The sequence below is a fragment of the Silene latifolia genome, chromosome 5 (genome assembly GCF_048544455.1).
Source record: "Silene latifolia isolate original U9 population chromosome 5, ASM4854445v1, whole genome shotgun sequence".
Taxonomy (NCBI): Eukaryota; Viridiplantae; Streptophyta; class Magnoliopsida; order Caryophyllales; family Caryophyllaceae; genus Silene; species Silene latifolia.
The window spans coordinates 68,929,410-68,948,524 of record NC_133530.1 but is presented as its reverse complement, the minus strand read 5'-3'; the positions used below and the strand labels follow the sequence as shown (position 1 = coordinate 68,948,524).

At 36.5% G+C, this 19,115-nt stretch overlaps 1 protein-coding gene across 4 annotated transcripts; it reads right to left on the bottom strand.

Annotated features, from left to right (window-relative positions):
- Positions 1–1,560: 1,560 nt before the first annotated feature.
- Positions 1,561–18,868, bottom strand: LOC141657503 (uncharacterized). 4 transcript variants are annotated; one of them, XR_012548778.1, is made up of 19 exons: positions 18,548–18,828; positions 17,435–17,543; positions 15,227–15,385; positions 15,002–15,067; positions 13,924–14,013; positions 13,456–13,761; positions 12,014–12,111; positions 11,356–11,391; positions 10,637–10,757; positions 10,282–10,518; positions 9,625–9,720; positions 9,449–9,514; positions 9,207–9,245; positions 8,986–9,120; positions 6,855–7,216; positions 5,666–5,759; positions 3,339–3,530; positions 2,688–2,863; positions 1,561–2,205 (listed from the first exon to the last, which is right to left on the bottom strand). XR_012548778.1 is itself a non-coding variant. In XM_074464764.1 (19 exons), exons 2-18 carry the CDS (start codon positions 17,531–17,533, stop codon positions 2,762–2,764), a joined length of 2,298 nt encoding a protein of 765 aa, XP_074320865.1. In that variant the 5' UTR covers positions 17,534–17,543; positions 18,548–18,868; the 3' UTR covers positions 1,561–2,205; positions 2,743–2,761. The 4 variants fall into 4 exon arrangements, 2 of the variants coding, with proteins under 2 accessions (XP_074320865.1, XP_074320866.1); XR_012548779.1 differs by having other exon boundaries at positions 17,435–17,536; positions 18,548–18,765; XM_074464764.1 differs by having other exon boundaries at positions 2,743–2,863; positions 18,548–18,868.
- Positions 18,869–19,115: the final 247 nt, after the last annotated feature.

The following is a 19,115-nucleotide window of genomic DNA, read 5'->3' as shown; positions in this document are numbered from 1 at the left end:
ATTTTCACTCACATTTCCTTTCTTTCCATTATTGTTTTTTTGCAATTAGTATCTTCTCCATTTCTTTTTTCTCCATTTCCTCTCACAAATTCATTTAATAATATTATCCTCTCTATACTCTATTAACCTTATATTTTTACGTAAATCGCGAAGCAGTTCGATGTTGATAGAATACAATCTCGTCCGTTGAAAGGAAATGGCCTCTCCATTTCTTTTGAGAAAATGGAGAGGATTTTGACTCGTTTTTTTAACACTTTTTTTGTAGCACTCCCTCCCAATCTCTCATTAACTTAAGCTTTTGATCATGACACATTGACACATGATTTTTCTTCCTTTTCTTTCAATTTCTTAGGGTAAATTCATTTATCTAATTGTTAGTCTTCCGGTTATATATGTTAAGTAGGGTGTTCACCAATTTAGAACCGGATCGATTTGACCAGCGTCCGGACGGCCACCTACCTTAAAACCGGAGACTGGACCGGTTAAGAGGGAACCAGCACCGGAACCCTTTAGCGAGGTCCGGTCTTTTCGGGTTTGGACCGAACCGGTTAGATTTTATAAAGGTATTTTGAAATTTTTGCTTGGACCGAACCGGACCAAAGACCAGCTACTCTAATTTTGTGAACCCGGAGATCGGACCGGAATGTATCCGTCGGGACTGGAATTGTGCGGTTTGTCGGTCTGGTCTAGTTTATGAACGACTCTATCGTTAAGTATAAAATGGGTAGATGTTTATCTTTGGTTTTAAGATAGTTTTTGCTAGTCCCTAGCCATTTTACTTTTATCTCATCTATCATACTTGAGCCGTTTTAAATTTAAGACAGGTAAATGTTCATCTTAAAGAAATTTTGAGGATTCTTCCGGCGTCATTTGTTGTTGGAAAGCATGGACGAAGGGAGGATTAGCCGGCCATATTCAACCATTGGCATCCTAGTTTATACCAAAAATAACCTTTTATTCTTCCCATAAAATGGAATAGTTTGAGAGAGTATAGCGGTAAAATGGTGAATATTTATGCTGTTCGATTCAATTAAACTCCAAACTTAAAGCACATCATTAATGATTTTAAAGGGTTCGTATAACTGATTAAAACCGTTAATAACGGATAGTAGACGGTTATTCGTCGTCAATCATTCCACTAATACTTTGTTTTCTAAGTTCTATCTATTTTAAATTTGAAGGAGCGGAGGGAACTCGCTGGAGATGAAGTCGATGAGTTTAGAGCAAGAAACAATAGAAATGGCGATGGCAACAGAGCACCCGTTGGCAAATGGCAATCAACCATCAACCAATGAGTCTAAAGGGCGATTGTTGAAAGATCAAATGAGGATTTTTTTATAGTTGAGAGGATTATTTAGCTTAGAGAAGGGGTAATTATTATAATGACAATTTTTATACTAGTCTTAGCCTAGTGGTTAAGACTTAAAATCGAGGTATCGTGACAATAGATTACGAGTACAAATCCTCATCCCCTTATATTGTGCTAGCTTTTGTGCCTCATAAGATTTCTTTTTTGGCTGAAATTGAAGAACAACGTAATACAATATAGTACAGAATAAATTTTTAATAATATCAAACAAGACTGATCCCTTTTCATTCCAAAGTGGGGTTATTATTTTTTTGTTCTCCACAATTCTTAAATCAGAAAAAGGCCATGTTTACACGTCAAAAGGGCCGCATAATTTAGCATAACGCCCGCGAACGTAATGTATACACAAGCTGGACAAGCAGGAAATAAAACCAATAACTGTCCGAACAACGGGCTTCAATTTATTTCCCTCTTAAGTAATTTACTTTCACATCACAGGTACTTTGCTTCTATCTCCTATTACTGGAACTCTTTAAAAGTTACAAATCTACATGGCTTTTCGACGTCATAATCGGGATTCCGATCTTTACACACAGAATACCTTCAATAATTGCAAGCACGCTCCACGGAAAAGGGTATCAGTATTCACATAAGCTTCCGTGACAAAGATTAGCGTTTTGAAGTTGGCGAACACATTCATTATCGGAAAAATGCCTATCAGGAACTTCTCAGGAAGCCTAATGACTGCTGCTAATTCGGCAACCGATTTCTTCTTCATTTTACAAGGAAGCAACCGACGGATCTGAATAAAGATAGTGAATCGTGAAATACTTACTAACCACGCCCTAAGAGCTAAGAGGGTAAGCTTCCATCCCCAGAAGCCACTAAGTCCCACCCTGAAAGGAAGAAGTAAGAAAATGAGAGATTCAGAAGCAGAAAGTCAAGCAAATTTCTAACACAAATAAGCGACAGATCATGTACGTTGAAAAGTAATGATTGCTATCTACTTTGTTTTGTTTTTGGTTCAAAGTAGCCACAATGGAAGTTTTGGTGTTGACAAGTGTCTAACCCAGGTTATGATACCCGCCTCAATGACTTCTCTATCGAAAGTAGCTGGAACCCACTTTGTTGGGAAAAACAAGAGTGGTAAATAAGTTTAGAGCTGAGACAGGGAAAAACAGAAAACAAAAGCCTTTGGAAATAGTTGCCATGTCTCTGGTTAATACTTATACTTGAAGATTTTCTCTACTCAAGACAATTCAGACACAAGTCCACAACACACACCCAGATCTATCAAACAAAGTTACCCCAATCATTAGTCCGAGACTCTGAATAAAGAAAACAAAAACCTAACTAAACAAGGCTAAGTATCATGTACCAAATTTCCATTCAGCTGAGGTCAATTAAGAATCCAAAATCCAGAGAAGACAAACCTCGCCCCTCTAAATATTGTCACTTTGCCTGCTGCATTACGCGATAGTGTAGTACCAAGTCTTCGGGTTTCTTCCAAACGTATGCGCGAACAGTTGCCAAGCTCATATCCGGGGATAAGACCTGACACACGAAGACAATCAAGAGTTTGAAGATTCAATTTGAGAAAGAACCTCAAGCGCTCATTTGCCAGTATGTAGAAGATACATGGCTAAACCCGAATTATCAATGGCGAGTAAGAGGATAAAACATTTCACAATTCAATTAGCTACGCATATAACACTATACATCGCTCATTCCAGAAATCTAGATTAAAGTCATAGACAAGTGAAATTAAACGTTTTATACTCTCCCAATTTTAGATCAACGGCTCAGAGAAGTGTGCTGTACAAGTTAGTATATCCATACATTTTCTTCTTACATCACGTCCTAAATTCAGCAAAGAGAAGATTATGAAATGGATGATTGTTAACAGGAACAGCAAATATACGTTATTAAGAAACATGTGTTCCCACCATAGAATACTAGGAGCACTCTTATAGATAAAGCTTCAACAGATTAAAAAGACTCAGAATTGTGTGATAAAATTTAATTTTACCTGATCGTTGCATAAGACTTCAATAGAAGGCTTCAGCCGCTGCCAAGGTCTCAACCCTGTTTTAAGAGAGCCGTCTCCTAGGGCGCCTGAGTTCTGTAATGGACCTCCAGCCAACATGGGAAATGTCTGTTCTCCAGCAACACCCTCTAATGGTTTGTCCAGGACCATCTTTTCAATGACATAGATGATAACCTAAAAGAAAATAATGGTATAAGGCAGATTCACATTTCCATTTTCAATGGAGACGGAGACTAATATTCTGTGGTTATGGATTATGATTACAGATGGAATAAAGCAAAATAACCTAAATTGGATATGGTTCTTTTTATCATAAGGCAGATCCATAATATCCAGAGGGTAACTATCAAAAACAAAATAATATCCAGACCGGACTCTAATTATCCATCAAGTACTCTCCGTCAATGTTCCAAACCACAGCTTATAGGTGCATATTATATTAGAAAACAAGTCCTACGAAAGGATCTGTATTTGCACTACAAACAATGGAGCTTGCTCAAGAGGCACAGGGGGGGAAAACGGCGTGTTTACATACTAAAACCACCAGAAATATCACTTGGGATACATTGTCAACGGAATAAACTAGCTAGAGTGCCACTAGCTATGAGCAAATTCACAAACAGAACAAAAGCTTCTACGAGTTATTTGCTGAGTAGACAATTGAGGTAAACAGGCCTTTCTCCAGAAGGAAGATCAAGCAGAAAACTACTTGAATTACATATTACACAATGAGCTTCTAAAACATGAATTCAGCAGATAAATCTTTCTGCATCAATGTAACAAAAAGATGCTAGCATAAACAGAGTATTTATACTTCCATCAACTAATTCTTCAAACTTGATTACATAGAGTGTGTAGTTAAACCAGACACACTAAGTAGTCGGTCCTCATAAATCCAATAATATTACTTTTAAAAGAATACTCCCTCTAGACCTATCAAACAGGTTGCGGCGGGTTACAGGTTTGTTCATTTCAGGTTCGGGTAAAATACGGGTCGGGTATACTTCGTGTGTACGGGTTTCGATTTGGGTTAGTTAGAAACAGGTCTGATTAACATCTTCTTCAAATGTTTATTTTCTTTAATTTTAATTATAAACATATGTTATTCTTAATTATTATCTAGTTTAATATAGGTTTTTTTTTGTACATAAGGTAACTAACATTTACACCATCTTGCATGAAGGTACCTACCATTATTTTTTTTGCCCAAAGGTACCAAAACATTACAATCCACTTGCTAAGTACCAGCAGAACCATAAAAAAAAGTACTAGTAGACGATTTCTACCAAAAAAAAAGTACCAGTAGACGATTTCTATATAAAAAAAAAAAAAAGTCAACTTCGCAGTTTAACTAGACGGAAAACGTGATTTTGTTTTCTTCTCTACTTAATCCCTTAGTTAGAAACTAAAAATCTTACAGTTTAATCCAATTTCCTCCTCTCAGGTCACTTATTATATCTACTCCTCTCTTCACCACCTTTTGTCTCAGCTTCATCTCCCACCCCAACCACCTTATATCAGTTCCTACTTCCTAGATTATACACAAGAGGTAGTACATGTGATTGTGTACTTTCTGAGTTTTATAATAAACTTTTCGAGTTTTATTTTAAAGAATATGAGTATTACTATAAAATTTTTGAGCTCGTTCACTTAAACATTAAGCTAAAAAATAAAACATTGCTCAGAAAAAATACATGTAAACTCAATTACTAAAAGGGGTATGATGTAATACATCCGATGCGTAATCCTTTTTTTCCCTTATCTCCTCCAGTCCTCCCTCACAGCTATCTCCACCCTTATCTTTAATCACCTTATAGCTCCTCTACTCCTCCACATAATCATTACCCTCATTCTCCTTTCTTTATCCTCCCTCCAAACCTCTTCTACCTCCTATTGCTTTCATTCCCCCCCAAACTCTACATTTTCCTCATGATAACGCCCCATATATTGACGACAATGTGCGAAGATAATGGGGGCAGTAGAAACTAGAAAGGGTCACATTACCTTGGGGTTGGAACAGAGTGGTTGAGGCCCGAAAAGTAGCGAGTAGTGACGAAGGAGATCAGATGAAGAGGGTAGGGTAAAAACTAGTGAAGATAAATGTAAGTGTTTGTTAATTGCAATTATTGGATCTTTAGGGGGGGGGAATCATGGTTTTTGTTAAGTCAAAACGGAAATTTGACTTTTTTTGATAGAAAACAGTTTTTTTTCAAAATAATGTTGGAAAAGGTCCACATGGCATCATTGCATGCAATATATGCACAATGCAAAGAACTTGCTTTTTTCATAATGATAGTCGTAGCTCTAACCTTTTGTATTCTTAATATACGGGGCGCACTCAATTTCCCTTGCGTAACAATTTTTGCTGTAGTCCCTTCACATGGATACAGGTAAAAGCTGCACCTGCAGATATACAGCCAAATCAATCATTCAATGATTATCAATGAACACCCAAGTGAAGGTGAAGCAAGTAAACAAATAGAGTAGTTCACATCAAGTTATCAGGCATGCTTAGTAACAGAGCCAGGCCAACAGGTAAAAATCCATTAGTATTTTGCCAATAGTGTGTTCTAGTTAACTAAGATGACGATGGAATTACGTCACAACAAAACAGGAAATGTAAGGAGGAGAAGTGTCTCAATTCTCTCTCCGACATGAAAGCATTTAAGCCTTCAACAGTAGCTGGAGAAAGCTTTTATGTAACTGAGAGCCGCCAAAATAAGATAAATTCACGAACTGTCCAACTATGACAGAATAACCTATAAGGCTTAATGACTTTCCTATATAATTACACATTGATAACGGGAGCACCAGAAACCTGAGTGTCCCCTTCCTTTATTATATTTGGCTTATCTAGGTTTATCTAGTTTATTCTGAATATACACCAATTACTCCCTCCTATTCTAGATAACATTCCCTATTCAAGGATGGCACGAGAATTAAGGAAACCCGAATTAAATAAGTTAAAGTATTGTGGTGGGGTGAGGTAATTGGAGGGAGGGAAGGTATTGTGGGGTATTATTGTGGGTGGGGTGATTAAAATAAGTATTATTGTGGGGTAAGGTGATTAAAATAAGTATTGTTGTGGGGTGAGGTGATTAAAATAAGTATAAAACTTTACTAAATAAAGAAATGGGGAAGGTATTGTGAATAGATAAAAAAGGAAAGGAGGAAGGTTATTTAGAATAGGAGGGAGTACTAGATATAAGACCATACCTAATCAGTAACATTTAGTTTTCTATATAATGCTCAACTTTTTTCTGGCTACAACCGCGTACTAATGACGTATTTACACTGGAATAGTGATCTAGCAACTTAATCAAATAGATCAGGGTGATTTCATGTCCCCAACTTTGATATACTGAACTGATTTACCCAAAACAATACACCTTTTTTGGAGACCACGGAATCAGAGAATCAAGTATCTTTATATCAAAATTTAACTCACTTCTATGAACTAACAAATACCAAAAACCAAGAATTGAGACAAGAACTTACTTTGTATTTTCTCTTGGTGGCAGGCGGTTGCTCATAATACAATCCAAAACCCACCATGGGAAATACTTCTCATCCTCGGTGCCATCTAAGTCAGTTATTTTTTTCCGCCATGCACCTCCTTGAGAACCCTCAGTAATAATGGAAGGAGGAGAAAGAACAGAAAATTCAAAAGGAGGATACACCATTGAATCATTTTCCGCGCTACCATCAACCTCAAGTCGTGAACGAGGCATGCTTCTGGCAGATATATCCTTTGCGGATTGAGCTTCACCATTTGCTAACGTTTGGGATCCTAGTCTCTGCTTTCTTTTCGCCAACCAATGCGCTAACAAACCCTTGAGCGTTTCTCGAGCCAGATTAATCTACAAAAGTAGAAACATCAATTTTTATTATTAGCATTATAGGATAAGTCTAATAGCAAGAAAGGGTTTTAGGGCACACGTAGATTTTTTTTTCTGCAAGAGCAACTATACTTGTTATCGAGAGATTGACTTAGAAAGCTTTGTCTTTTAAGGCAATAAAACGATGCAAAAGGATGTAACAATATCACACTTTACATTATATGTAGCAGACGGAGCACACCAATGGGTTCAAGTAAGGTTATTTCAGATTGCCTGTGATTTGGGTATACCTTGTATTCAGTTAAATTCAATCAGGGTAAAATTAGATATGGCTTAGTTCATTTGGAACTAAATTAGGTTCTGTCTTTTCTACGTCTATATATTTTAGGTTTGTTTCAATTTTGGAATGAGTCAAGTTCAGTTAGATTTTATTTCAGATTATTTAAAATGTGGACACGTTAATTCTAAACAAAGCTTTTTAGGATCCATATTTGGTGAAAAGATCATCGACTCCCACTATTCAACTAAATTAATATAATCACATTGATCATACCCAGTATGATATCTCTCCACTGCTACTTTTTAAGTTTTGAGAAGTATTGGGTCATTTCCAGGTTTGATTCAGGTTATTTCAGGGTGTGGAGGCATTTTCGTATTCAGCAATCTTTGGTGTTGACTAACATAAATTGGATATTTTGGAGTCTCTTTTTCCAAGTTTACTAGTAAAGTGGCTACAACACCAACAACAATCATCGAACGTTATTTTCTAATTGAATTGCAGTGGACTAACATAAATTATTGTCAGAATCCGTCAATACCCAGTTAAGTACTATAACAAAGTTACACCAGTGCCTCAATGGCTCCCGCAAATTGCGGGGTAAGGGAAGTCGGATGTACGGAGCCTTACTCTTGTGTTAGCAACACAAAGAGGTTGCTTCCAAATGACCTAAGAAAAAAAACTGCGTCAAGAACTATTACATAGAAGGGTTGATACCTCAGAACAAAAAAAACATCCAGCCACTATTCTCTATCTTGGAAAAAATAAAAGAAAAATGAAAAAATATATATATAAAAAAGGGGACAAAAAGCAAGATAAATAATTAATATACAAAAAATCTAAGGAAGTCGTAAAAATGTAGTGTTTTCTTTTCTTTTTTAGAAAAAATAAGAAATCTGAAAAAGAGAAATAATTCATTAAGAATGATAACAAAAAGTGGTTAAATTAAAGAAGGCCAAAAAATTATGTCGAACTACTCCACCAATTCAGATTATTTCCTTCCCCAGTGTCCTCTTGAATGCTGTATTTCCTTCAATCTCAATGAAGCTATAGCATTTACAATCACCTTTATTCATGTTTCCTTAGGTCTTCCCTACCGGCAGCCTACCCCTCACAATCTCATTGGCCCCCAGATCTTTATGTTACCTAATTGGGGTTTAGTCCATAAGGCAATAAACTGTTCTGTAATTTGATTTCTACAATCCACTCAAAGCACCAGCTGATTATGTGTTGCTTAATTGCTTTACGGTGTTAGCAAAATCTCTTATTTCGTCTAAGACATTACTCTATGTTGGACCTAGGAAAAGGCCTAACATTCCAGCTCTTCAAACTAATTGTCGAAGACAAACGGTTCTAAATGACTCAATTTCAAACATTCAGTTCCACTACATAGCCTAGACATTTTCTAGGTAGCTTATAATCAGGATGTGTTGATGTGAAAAAATCTCTACATTTACAACAACTTAAAAGCATCATTAAAGAATAATAGGAATGGAGATGCTATAAGAGATACCTTATCATCCTCGGGCTTCTCTACTATGTTAAGGTCCATAGAATACATCTCTGCTGAAAAGCACTGCGGTGTGTCCAAGTGAATCGATAGACTACCAAGCCTAGTGTCCACTGTGAACCAAGCGGGAATGCTCACCTGAAGATTCGAACGGGAAACATAAACAAAGAAAGGATTGACATAATGACATCTAATAAGCATCCATGTAATAGATAAACACTCACCATTTCGAATAGTTCCTTCTTCTTTTCTTCAAAATTGACCTGAAAAGGTACCAAACAAAGGAATGATTTGAACTGGTACCCAAGAAAGATTCGGGAAAACCCACTGACCAAAAACAAAAAATTCTGTCGCCAATGCACAGTATATCATTTTGCCTTATCAAACAAACATTTGTGTTACTTCCAAGTTCCTACTATTGAAAAATTCAGGTCATTCATCACAAGTAAATATTTTATCAAATCACCTCTCCATAATCTTCAATAGTAATGCCCCTGGTGATCTCCCATAACTTTACAGAGCCAGAGGTATCCTACCAAGAAGAAACACAAAATCTTAGGCATCTTATTGCCTGATATTACAACCTGAGCCAAGGTACAAGAATGTTGACGTCTAAAGCTAGCAAACCACAGTATCATATACCTTGGTAAGAACATGCCTCCGGTTGTTTAATATTTCATGCTGCACAATCGCTGGAGTTCCAGGAATTGTTAAGGTTGGCTGCCGGTGAACAGGAACCTACAAGAATACATACACTACGAATCAAACGTGTATCACAGGTTCAATTAAGAAGAGGTTGACAAGCCTGCATGTCTTCCACAAAACTTTAGAAGCACAAAACAGAAAAAGTTATATAGTCTTCTAAAACAGCTATCAACAAGTTAGATAGGCTTATATTCTTCAGATAGGATCTTTAATTATTATACAAACAGCAGTCCAATATGCCTAAAAGCATGAAAAACAAGTACCACATGCTCTCTGCCGAAAAACCATTACAACTAGTAAAGTGGAAGGTTCGAGGGAATCTTTGTTATCTTTCTGTAAAACAATATACAGACGTTCATATTTGACATTCCACGATGTTCTAATATGACATGATCCACAGAAGCAAAACTCAGAATTGAGAAACACCTTCAATTACACAGGGAAAACATGTCACACACTCAAACCAGCTACTACCACATAAAACCATAATGGAATATGGCTGCCCTAATAAGATGTGAAGCCGACTCTTAACTATTAAACATAGACTGAACACAAATAAATAAATAACTATAAAATGAAAACTTAAAATCTTACCGGAGTAGATCCTTCAAGGGAAGCTCTTGCCCTTGAAAAAGACAAATTTCCAGCCAAGAATGAACCTCCTTTTTGAAACACTTTCTGAGGACTATGCACTTCAGCTGGCCATCTATGAACAGAAGAATCTGTAGTGGCAACCCATATGCTTTCATCATTCAACGCCACTTGAAGAATAGGGTGCTCTTCTTCACAGATCAAGATGCTCTCTCTGGTGGATAAGTCAGTCAAATACAACTGCAATGTATAAAGTATTTTGTAAGAACATGAAATCAACGAGGAAGCTGCTGGACAAAGGACAGATGGAATATAATCTAAGCTCTTCTAGTAAACTCAAACATGATGAGCTCCTCACCGATTGGTCTCTGCCACCACTATAAACATGCGTAAATGCTGCTGTGCTTGCAAGAGCCCACACGGAATCTGTATGAACAGCATACGAATGCACACAGCGTTGCTGACCTAGATCCCATAGTCTACATGATAGTAAGAACTATTGTCAGAATATATTTACATATATAAGAGAGTGTTTTCTTACAGAAAGCAAGCTAAATGCTTAGTTGATGATACATTATCTTCTCTACTTATCATGAATATGACCTTGGGTCCAAAATTGTAAACACTGGTGAGATATTGCTAATATCATGTATCAGGAAAAAATTACTACGCTCACGAAATTAAGCATGAGAAAGAAAGTTAACTAAATGATCCATAATAAAAAGTGAGTCAAAGATATTGCTTGCAAGTTAAGCAACTAATGACAAGACATTCTAAGCCTTATCATCTTCGTTTCAAAAGATTGTATCACTACCAAAATATGACGGCAATGCTAGATCACACTACCCAATTTGCTAGCATGCAAATAAAATTAGCCAGACCCCACAGATTGTCGGATTGACACTATAAATTTCAAGGATATTCTAGATTTCTGGTAGCATTTTATCTGTGCATGGTGAAGTTATAATATCACTTTCACTGCTTTTAGCTAGGCAACTACAAGTCATTTTTTCTCCTCAGATTAATAATTGCATCGAAGCGAAAAAATGTTCAACCTGTGAAGGCAGGGAAGCATACCTGATCATTGAATCAGAAGAGCCAGATATACAATACCTGTACGAAATCAAAATGTCAGTCATTTGATTGAATTGAAGTCATTTCTTAACTGGAACAAGTTCAGATGACAACAGAAAGATCAGAGCTCACCCAAAATCTTTCAGTGCTACTCATAGAAGGATATAGCTATAATCAAATTGTCTCACAAATTACAGTTCACTTTTTACTTAAAAAGTAATGTACAAGCATATATCTATTCAATTTTAGTTAGAAAAAATTCACATTTCATGATACTTATTTTTATTTCACGTTAACCTTCCCGTTTCACTTCTTGTTTCCGTTGTTTTACCCCTCATTGAGAGCCTTAAATGATGATTCATGTTAGCCAACTGCGAACGATTTTAAGACCAAGCCTTTATTGTTGTGCAGTACAGAAGTATAGTGAAGAGTCTGAAGACCCAACAAGAACATGGTACAAATAACGAAGTTTAAAGTGCAGAAACTGATCTAGAAAGAGAAACCATTTCTGACATGCATAAAAAGAAAGCTCAAACTCTAACTAGCCATGTGTTCTAATCCATTGTAAATTCTCAAATATAATAAATCACTAATGGTTCACAACTAATGCAATAATTGTATATTGATACAAGAATACATGTAACAGTAACACTAGTCAAACCTGCCAGTAGAATCCAATAGCAATGCCCTCACGTTGTCAGTATGTCCTCGCAACTTCATGGTTTTTGAACCAGACCTAGGATCCCAAACCCGTACAACCTAAACAACAAAAAATAAAACCAAAAGGTTGTAGCTAGATGGGAAAATATATATATATATATAAAAGAGTATTCGTGGTGGAAGAGCATGTTCACACAATCAAGCTTCTGAAATGTCCGCCTTACAATGAGTCAGCTTCTTTAAGAGGAATGTTGTCAAAGTAGTCATATAAGCTCAACACAAATTTCATTATGGGTACTTAGGAAACAGACTCTTTGTGTCCACGACAAAAGGGTAAGATTGTGCACATACAACCACCTTCTATATTGCCATCTGCAGGAGCCCTTGAGGCACTGGGGTGGGGTAATATTATTGTTGTGGTTGTGGTTGTGGTTGTTACAGAGTAGTCATATAAGCTCCATCTGCATTGTTTCTTCACCTTTTATGGCTTTGTTTATTAGTACCACTTAACCATCTTACGATACATTATAAACTCTGATGGTAACAAATCATTCAAATTATCGGCAAGATAAATCTCAGGTGTTTACCATTAAACCAAACTTCCCCAAATTCGAATAGTTTTTTAATCATTTGCTTTATATACATATTCCATTTGTGCAATTTCATTTGATAGTATACATTTCCCATTATGGTAACTTTTAATTGCAAATGTTACAATTACATCCCACCATCTTCTCTCCCCATCGGTGGCCCATCCCCCACCATCCTCTTTCAGTAAGTTGAGGAATAATTCTTTGTACTCAATAACACACATTATCTTTTCCTAAACTTTGCGACAAAAGCATATGTACACAAGCCAATGGATTGGAGAGTTATATTGTTTCAAATTGAGGTTTTGCTACCTCTAGATATAGTCACTCTGACACCACTCTAAATTAGAGAGTATGAAACCTGCAAGTAATTTGGCTTTCAATCATTCTTGAAACCAAAACCAGTGCAGCCTGTAACTCTTGAATAGGCCTTTAATTCCAGAACCTCAACCCAATTTGACACTTTCAATTTTCACACATTATCGATAATTAAATTGCAGAATCCCTTGCTCACTGAGATAATCATCAAACAGAGATTCTGCACCAACTTATTACTAAAAATCATTTGTTCTATGTCATGCTCTTTGTATCACTCGTAATTTTGAATATATCTATGTAATCGTATTAAATTTTTTCAACAAGATGGTTAATTTAAACGAAGGGGTCAATTAAGGTGGTGACATTAAGATAGAATAGATCCTATAATATTGTTCTTTTGAAGTGTAATTATGTGGTTATTATCATGACAATTACCATGGTTCTGGCCAGGTAAGTGGTCAATCAGTGCCATCAAACTTTCAACATGCACGTTGAAAAAGCAAAATGATTTGGCATGCTATAGCATCAGTTTTACCTTTTCTGTTCCACCAGAAACAAGTATGCTTCCACTATCATTCATCGCCAATGCATAAACTGACTCCTTGTGGCCTTTGGCAGAAATAGGAACATATCCATGACTTGGGGGAGAGTGAGAAGATATGTTATTGCTTGAGTTAATACTACGTATACTGGTGATTGGAACTGTGCCTGCCCCACCATTAATTCCTTTCAAAGATTCTTCTTCTGTACCATCATTTGACTTTGAAACTGGAGTAAGTGCAGCTTCAATGTCCCACACAAATACCTCTCCACCAAGGCCACCGGAAGCAATCATGTTACTCTAAAAAGAATAAATACTATTATACAAACAGGAAGTGGTGAGTACAATAACAAAACAACACACCATGAGAATATTTACAGGAAATGGCCTTGAGAGAATATTAGATTTTGTTGACCAGTCCACAGAATTCACTTGTGTCAAAAATGTGGACTAAGAAATTACATTATGTTCAGCAGCGCCAAGACAGGTAACGTAGTCAGAGTGCTGATGCAAAGTCTTTGTACAAACACCGTCAGACAAGCAATTCCATGTCTGCAGCATGATTATCAAACAATGCAAACTTAAGCTTTCAAATGAGAAAGATAAATATAAATGCACACAATAAAATAATGATTCCTCGAGTTCACAATGTTCTTCCCGTTTGACTTTCATAGGTCAAAGTTCTGAAACTTAGACCATATATATGTTTTAAAAAACAACTAAGTATGATACTAAATATTTATATTTTGGGTATTGCTCATTCATGTACATGATTTACTCAATCATGGACATGATTTCCCATTATACCCCTACCATTTCAACATCCATCTATTTTCTATTTTCTATCAATCAATATCCTCACTCCACCTCTCAACCACCACCCCAGACGCCGCCACCAACCACTGCGCGCCACTTTGCTGGCCTTCTCTTCACCACCCATGCACATGCCTCGACAATTGAATTGACGTTGTTGAATTTATCTGAGCACAATTCTTAATTGATCTCAAATCAATTGGAGTTAGTATCATTAGAGTGCCACAATTGAATTCCTATCAACTTAGTTAAAAGAATTGTGGCAATGACATGTAAGTTTAGTGACGAGGGCAAGAAAAAGAAGATGGGGAAGAGCCGAAGAGTCCATAGCAATATAGCATACCCAGCAACATCAATATTTCAGCATTAACTTAAGCATTCACTAATCCAGAATTAATATGAAACTTAAGATGAATAATTGATAATTTGTAGAATTTGATTAATTTTATAGAGTAAGAGAAAAGGAGAGAACTCTTTTTTTGTGTTTTTTAGAAAAGGGTAGTGAATGGAAAAAAGTACATGAAAGGGTAAAACGTGTACATGAAAGAGCAATTACGTTATATTTTTTATCCAAAAATATTTGTAAAATTACAATTCTAGAAAAAAAAAAGTAATATATAAATGCAAAAAAAATGGTGTAAGTGTCGTATTGGAGATCGCAAAAAAATGAAATGTGAGGAACATTGAGAAACAAAGGAAGTAGCGTTAACTGTCAGCTATTTCCAACCTTAAGTGTAGCGTCTGAAGAGCAAGACACAAGTGTGTGATCACCTAAAACAACCGCGTCATTTACCTGCAACAGAAAGATTGTTGAAAATACCCCTCAATCAAACAGAAAATTCCAACAAACATCAGATATAAGCTCTCAGAAATGAAGACATGCAACCAAATGCAACCAAAATGACGGCAAGAACAAGTGGGAAGAATACTGAAGGGGGGGGGAAAACGGTACCCAATCCACATGTGATTCAAAGGTAGCCGAGCAGGTAGCAGATTCTACATCTACAGCCCATCTCTTCAATGTTCCATCACGGCATCCAGTAAAAAGATAGTCGCTTCTGTCAGAGCCATTTCCCTTCAAAACAGCCAGGCAGTTTATGCCAGCATAGTGCTGAGAAGCGAGATGCAATGAGACAAACAAATTTGAGTAAACAAAAGTAAACCATTGACAATTAAGCAGGGAAACTACAAAAATGGCATGCGAGGTTTTGACAGTAGTCAACAAAATGAAACATGAGCTGCGCATATCATGCACATACGGCAAATTGTCGGCAACATTAAAGAAGTTAGCTAATGCATAAATAGGTAGGCAAACTTAAAAGTAAGTATTGCTTAGGGGTATGCATACAAATCCATATATAAGGAATTTTCAACCAGACATACTGAGAAATTTTCAAACCAACAGATGTAACCAAAAACTTATGAAATCCGAACGAAGGAGCAAAATTTCACCCACAACTAGCCTAGTGGGATGATAATTGAGATAACAGTTGCTACCAGCCTACAGCCAGTAGAAAACAGTGGATAACTTCAATTAAGTATCAAAATTTTGTTGTGCTCCAGTCCACATCATATTTACTCCATATTAAGAATGCAAGAACATTCATGAAGATAAGTGAGTGCTGCTAATCCCTGGTAAGTAAGATTCCCATCCCTTAGTGCCATGACTAACAACTATTTTGAAACAGAACACAAGACATTCCCAGTTTCCTATTAAAGATTCCTTCTACTCGCTACTCATTCACTTTAAACACCATCCTAGTCAAGAATCAAAACTCTACGCCTCAAACCACTTGAACAGCTACTATCTACTGCAGGCACAGGATGAAAGCACGGACTGGTTCTTAGTTGCTGATAAATTTGATGTTTTTTAGAGAAGTTGTATCTGTAAACATTAGAACATTGAAGAGGCTACATGGGCCTTCAGGGAAAAAATGAAGACATAAAAGGGAAAATCAACAAAGCCTGGGGTATCTATCGACAAAAAATCATCAGACTAGTGGCAAAAAATAGGCTTCAGGTTAACATATTATATTACTCTACACTGATAGCATCAACAAAATCATCCGAGTATAATCCACAAACTGACTGCATAAAAAACTATGAATGTTGCAGTCAAAAAGCAAACTCCAAACACTGCACTCATCTGGAGAGCAGAATCCAGAGAAGTAGGGAAACGTTAGAGGTGATCAAAGGTGCTCATGTTGAATAGCCACAAATTAAAAACAAGCACAAATTTTACTAGTAGCGCAATTTCCTTAAATGCCTATCATGACAAAAAAAAAATGGTAAAATCACCTAATTCAATATAATTATACAATGCTTAACCATACTATGGTTTTCCAAAGCTTAAAAATGCCATAACAGATGACAAAGGAGACAGCATTAAATGCCTCTTTGAAGTCCAAAGCCTTGAGTTATACCACAGCACATAGAAACAATTGTGAAGCCAGATATGTGCAAATGACAAGCAAGATAATGGGATATTGAAAGATAGAAAAAGCTGAGTGATTTCTCGAAAAATAAAAATAGAAAAGTTAACCATCCTTATAATCTAAGAATAAAATTCAGTAACTGTTTACAATAGACACCATCCAAAACCGAGGATGACGACTACTTAATGAATCAAAACTATTATTAACACATCAGATAATCAAGAAATTACACTTTTGCTTTGTTTGAAGGCAGGGATTTCTGGGGTCGAAACAAGAGCGTAGTTTTGGGGTTGCTGACCTGATGGAAAGGGGAACACTTGTTTGGATAGCAAAGTGGGATTGAAGGGAAATGGATGCCGAGGGAAATGGCGATCCATTTTCCCTCCTACAAGCCAAATTATAATCCATCCAACATAAGTACGACTGGAGCGAAAACGCAAAAGCTCCACCCCCGTCCCTTTCCTCCTTTTCCCACCCTCCCCTTCCCCTCCCATTTCCTTCCCTTCTTAAAGTCTACCGAAACAAATTGTAACGGAATCATATAAATTGGAAAAACAAGATGTAATGCCGGCCGTCTATTGTGGAAAAAACAACAACAGTGATATCTACGTAGGAAGTTGACATCTTTCTCTAGACCCAGAAAAATTAAAGATATGAGGCATTGCAAAAGAAAACAAACCACAAACGAATTACGAGTTAATAAAATAGCAGAGCAACATACAGACCTTCGTGTCATCAGAAGCATTCAGCACATACGTAAACCTCTTCTCCTTGCGAGGACGATTTGAACCAGATGCATTCCCCGCGCTACCGACGCGATGCATCGTCTGAACCCTAAGAAGTATTTTAAAGCAGTTAACACTTATAGTGTGAGAAGAACAGTTTACCCTCTGAAAGTAGATGGGTGATAATTTTATTTTCAACCAACATTTTAGGTCTAAAGATGGAAAAAATTCCATCAAAAAAACAGCTGAAACTAGAGTTAGCATTTATTGGCATTTCATGTACACATGCAAAACTTACAAATCTGATACACTGAATCTGTTATCCCAATCTGAATGTCTGTAATATCCAACTAGAGTCAAATATCAGCTCCACATTACTCCAAAATCCACCTCCATCCGTCTGTTATATTAATCAGACTTAGTCTGATTACACGACCATTTACAAAAACAATTTTCTAAAATGACGCTATTTATTGATGCATTTGCACGAAGTCATAATCTTTCATGCATATGAGAGCAAACTATGTGCCAAATTTTATGTCAATAGCTTTCATTTACGAAAAAAGAATTCATTCCTTCCCATGTTCATTCATGTCTCCTAATAACATAGCGAATGAAAGTGGTGTCACATTTACCACTCCGCTAAACCTTGTGACAATGAAAACATTAACCCAGTGCCTCAAGGAAAATTGCAAGGCAGGGAGGTCTCAAATGACATTTACAACTACTCTGAACGACTGCTACTTGACAATAAGCAGAGGCGCGGCCAAAATAGTAAGTCGTTTTGTTTTATTCCATCATAATCCGGAACCAAATAAAAATCCGTCATAGGCTCCAACTAAAACAACAAAAACATGATAAAACAAAACGAAATCATTTTCCGAAAGCAATAGCCGCTGAAATACTTTCCTCCCGATAAACATCTATTTCGCTAAAATTACAGCTACTAGACGAAGCTAGAATTCTATCTTCAAAATCAACATCAACAAAATTGACAGCTTCAATCAAAAAACGCGAAACAATCATGAATTATTGATATCACGAAACTCGATTCAAATTAACCATGGACGTTCGCGAAATTCAAATAAGAAGAGATAATAATCGAGGAATTACCGGGGGAGCAGATCAGCCGAAGAGAGTGATTAAGGATGAAATGAAATCAAAATCGAAATTGAATATGCATATAAATTACAGGAATTTGATGATCTTTGAATTTGATTGATAGAATTTGATGAAGAAAGTAGAAAGTTGTTTGTAGATTTTTTTAATAAATTAATTATGTTCTTCAGAGTGGTTCAGGTCAAGCTGAGGAAATCATCCTTTCTGGTTATGCCGGAGGTTGCACGTTTTTAAGACCTATACTACTAGGAGTCTAGGATCGTTAGTGCTGTCTTATTTTTCAACTTGGCTTCATTATCGATTTCAAATGGCGATAATTATTCTAGTGTTTGGTTGAAACATTTTAAAATGGTCAATGGATTTTAACTCAACTAGTACGACACCCGTGAAACAGGGGGTTTCCGAGATGGTAACAGTTCCATTTAATCGGGATATCTTGTTACAAAGTGGTATCAAAGAGAACGATTCTAAAGGCCTAAACAAATGAACCAAATGAACATAGGACGTGTCTGAATAAAATGAACACCGGGTATAAGCTATTAGAAGCCCCTTTTAGCCCAGT

Bases quoted from the DNA above. Each gene is read 5' to 3' on its own strand.
- LOC141657503 (XM_074464764.1), bottom strand. From the start codon at position 17,533: ATGCATCGCGTCGGTAGCGCGGGGAATGCATCTGGTTCAAATCGTCCT. The intron at 11,392-12,013 runs GTTTGACTAGTG...GATTTCGTACAG, and splicing joins CTATTGGATTCTACTGGCAG to GTATTGTATATCTGGCTCTT. The intron at 9,721-10,281 runs GTAAGATTTTAA...GTATTCTTGTAG, and splicing joins CCCTTGAAGGATCTACTCCG to GTTCCTGTTCACCGGCAGCC.